Source organism: Arabidopsis lyrata, assembly GCF_000004255.2.
Source record: "Arabidopsis lyrata subsp. lyrata unplaced genomic scaffold ARALYscaffold_4, whole genome shotgun sequence".
Lineage (NCBI taxonomy): Eukaryota > Viridiplantae > Streptophyta > Magnoliopsida > Brassicales > Brassicaceae > Arabidopsis > Arabidopsis lyrata.
Window position 1 is genome coordinate 11,889,747 of NW_003302552.1, and position 3,988 is coordinate 11,893,734.

The 3,988-nt window shown below is 36.8% G+C and overlaps 1 protein-coding gene across 1 annotated transcript; it reads right to left on the minus strand.

Moving 5' to 3' along the window:
* Nucleotides 1-259: 259 nt before the first annotated feature.
* LOC110229525 lies at nucleotides 260-2,063 on the minus strand. The gene has a single exon (XM_021029979.1). The coding sequence runs from the start codon at nucleotides 1,124-1,126 to the stop codon at nucleotides 365-367; it is 762 nt and encodes a 253-aa protein (XP_020885638.1). The 5' UTR covers nucleotides 1,127-2,063; the 3' UTR covers nucleotides 260-364.
* Between the last annotated feature and the right edge of the window lie 1,925 nt (nucleotides 2,064-3,988).

Below are 3,988 nucleotides of genomic sequence, written 5' to 3' on the forward strand. Positions count from 1 at the left end.
TCCTCTTAATAATTAGATTGGATTCGTCAAAAAAAATGCCTTTGTTTTTGTTTAAGCATGTGATCTCAATTGCTATATATGAGTTTAGAATACTATCATTTGACATTTAGAAGCTATAGAAACAAAGTAATAAGCTAAGTAATCGAAATCGGTGAATATATGTAAATCAAACAACAAAATATATATAACTATTTATATTTCATAACATTACAACAAGCCACAATGAAAAATAATAATTTGCAAACCATACAAAGAAAGAACGAGATCAGAATCTAAAACATATACTTGGTTTTATTTCGTAAACGAAATTTCACAAAAGAGAAAAATTTATACAAAGTTTGATGGTCCTCCCAACATTCATCATTCACCAATAATATTTTCTCCTTGGTTCCCATGAACCGACATAACTACCCGCCGCGTCAAGAGCATCTAACTGTAGTTGATGTATTATCGCCATCTCTCTCATCTCTTTTTCAGCCTCCATTAGTGACTTTATCCTTGAAGCCGATAATGCGCTTGATTCTCCTTCTTCTTGTTCTCCTTTCTTTGGCTCATTATCTTCATATGTCGCACATGAATGTACATGCGTCCCATAGTCACATTCTTTGCAGTAATACACCCAAAGATTCTCCGACATATCTACTTCACAAACATCACATATGAACATCACTCCGTCCTTACGACCTTTGCATGGTGTGTTGTAAAGTAGTGTGAGTGGGTGTTCGTGATCTTCACGCTCCACGTTCTCAGGGACAAACGCACATCCCACGTGAACATGGTATTTGCACTCCGAGCAATGGTAAGTGAAAGCAGATCCGTATTCACCGCACGCATCGCACGTGTAAGTGGATAGGCCATTCGGTGGAGAATGGAGCAAGGTCAAAGGGTGATTTGTGTGAGACTTGTGATGGATCTCACCGGGAAGGTCGAAACATGACTTGTGCAAGAAGTAATCGCACTCTGACTTTGTACACTTGAAAGCTTGCCCAATTAGATCACGTTCGCATCCAGAGCAAATGATCTCATCTTCTTCTTTGGATTTGAAGACCCGCAACGGATGATTGTGACTCGGGTGTCTCACTGATGGACGGTTAGTCGGTTTAGCCCTAGTTTTTCCTGAACCCATTATGTTCTTGATGTGATTTTGGTTGTTTTGAGGCCTTGTGGGAGAATATCATTGGAAACTATAAATACCAAAAACTGAAGTTATTGACCAAGTTGTAACTTAGCCAACTATATAAGGTATATATTTATAAAAGAGAGTTGAAATTTGAGATGCTGAAACATATATTCTAATTAACATCATATTTAATTAGCAACATGGGAATATATTATATATAGGGTTTTAACTAGGTCAGTCTCTTCTACTCAATGCTTATCTTCTCCACCCTCCATTGAATAAGAAAAACCATAATTTATAACCTTTTTTGGTTGTGAGGATCATGACTAGGTAAGGGTTAATGCTACTAACGTGACCAATGGAACTTTGTGGGAAATAATTCTAAGTTTGGGAAGAAATCTATACTAATAAAGGGACAATTTGAGTCTTTTAAGAATATCTACATCAGATCCTAAACATTTTTCTTAAGTTGCCACATCACCTAATAATGAAACAAAACAGAAGCGGCCAATTTCGAGTCGAGTAGATGACTTCTTTGTGGCGAGTAGATTATTAGAGTAATCAAATATGTACTGGTTTAGCATTGGTTTATATTGGTTTAGTCATTGTAAAATCAGTTGTATCGGCTATATAAGAGCCTCTCATGTAATAAGATTGGATTAAGAAGATTAACACAAATTCACGATTCTTCTTCTTCTTCGTTTATCACTTCTAACATGGTATCAGAGCGTTGAGCCCAAGCTCAACCGATTCATGACCTAAATTCTTCGGCGATTCAACTCCGATCTCGATTCCGGTTAATGCGACAGCGTCCGTTCGAAGATTACGGAGTCGTACGGTCAATTTCGAAGATTTGAGCTCGATTTTCGTCAAGATTTGAGTTCATGATGCGATTTCAGCTTGTTGTAGTCATCTTTCTTCTGTCCATTGATCGTGTGTTTCCTCCGATGACAAAGAAACGATCCAAACTTAGAAATCGCAACTCAACTTCTGATCCAGAGAATGATTCACCTCGCGGTAGTAGATCTTCTTCATATCGAGAGATTCCGTGTCGTGATTCTTCTTCGATTATTATCAATCGTGTTTCTTCTGGATTTGATGGTTATATCTTTGGATCTCTATCTCGGCCACCGGAGAATTGTTCTGTTTTGCTTCAACGATGCAATTTTACTGGTTTGGTACAGTTTCTGAAATCTCTCTCTAAACATATAGCTTCAAGATATATCTCTATTGATGATGTTGTTTCAATATGGAGATTTTTGGAATGTCGATGTGTTCTTAGAGAGATGCAGATTTCTTTAAGAAGTTTACAACAATTCACAAGGTTCAGATTCTTTGTTGAGTCATCCTTATGGTGTGGTGTTGTTCATGCCCTAGATATAGTTTCAGAAAGTGGTTTTAGGCATCAGAATCCTTTAAGACAGGGGGAGAATTTTAAGTCTGTTGTTGTTATATGCGGCTTAGACCTCTATGGAAATGATTGCTATAGCTTTCTGCAATTGGAATCACTGGTTTATGAAAATAATGTGAAGATGTTAATGAGCTTCGGAGGTTGCGAATGATAGCTCCTCCTTATGATGGTTCATCGACTGATTTTCATGTCACTAAAAATGGTGTGATGGTTCAGCACTTAAGCCTCTTTGTCAAGCAAGAAGCTTGTTGTTTTGAGGTGTTGAGAACTTTGCCGTTGAAAGATTCCTGCAGTTTCACTCTTATGTTTCAGCACATATGAGACTAATGGAACAAAGGTCTCCATCAATTGATGTTATGGAGGTCATGTTGCTGTCATGTTTGACAAAGGTTAATAGCTTTTCCTCAAAATGGCTAGATCTACATGTCATAATTGGTTCACAGAGTTGTGTCTCAAGACATGAGAAAATCTGGTCAAGGTTGGCTACTTTGATCCATGAAGCAGTTTGTATTTTTGCTGGAAAGGGATTTTGCTTCATGCAAGAGTTGTTTGGCTGGTTGAAGTGTTTTCTATTTGTTGTGATTGGATGTAGTATAACAGAGTTTCACAATGATGTTGTGTTTGCCTTGTGTGCAACACATGAGTTGCTGATGACACAGAGTTTGCTACAACCACTTCTCAATTGGTTTAAGAGTTCTAAACGATTAGCTTTAGGAAATGTTCTTGAATTTGGCTCGTGTTTGCAGAAGTTACAACAGTTAATGTCTTGTGGTTGTCCACGGCATGTTGTTACTTTGACTGGTTTGTTGTTCCAGTTACTAGCTTCTCGAGTACAAATCCTATACATTTCTTTCGGTGATCCTCTGATCCTCTTGATGCCAAGAGTGATTATTGTTGGATGTGGCAGAGTACAAATCTTTGCTGCTGAAGTGTTTGCTTTGAATGCAACACATGAGATGAAGCTTACACAGAGTTTGCCTTAACTCTGCATACAAGAACATAGCATGGACATTGGCATTTTTGGACTGACGTTTTCATGTCCAAGATGAGATTCCCTTCTCATCTTGAGGGGGAGTATTAGAGTAATCAAATATGTACTGGTTTAGCATTGGTTTATATTGGTTTAGTCATTGTAAAATCAGTTGTATCGGCTATATAAGAGCCTCTCATGTAATAAGATTGGATTAAGAAGATTAACACAAATTCACGATTCTTCTTCTTCTTCGTTTATCACTTCTAACATAGATGAAGAAAATTTTTAGGGATTAACCCATCATGTAAGAGCAATTAAAAATTAACATGTATCCAATTACTACTGCATATAAAAACCATTTATTCTGAAATTAACTATGTTAAAAAGTATTGAAGCATAACCATAAAATAAATGAAGCTCAAATTTATTTTAAAACAACACAACACAAACATATAAATATCATTTTAATCGTCATCTTCGAATT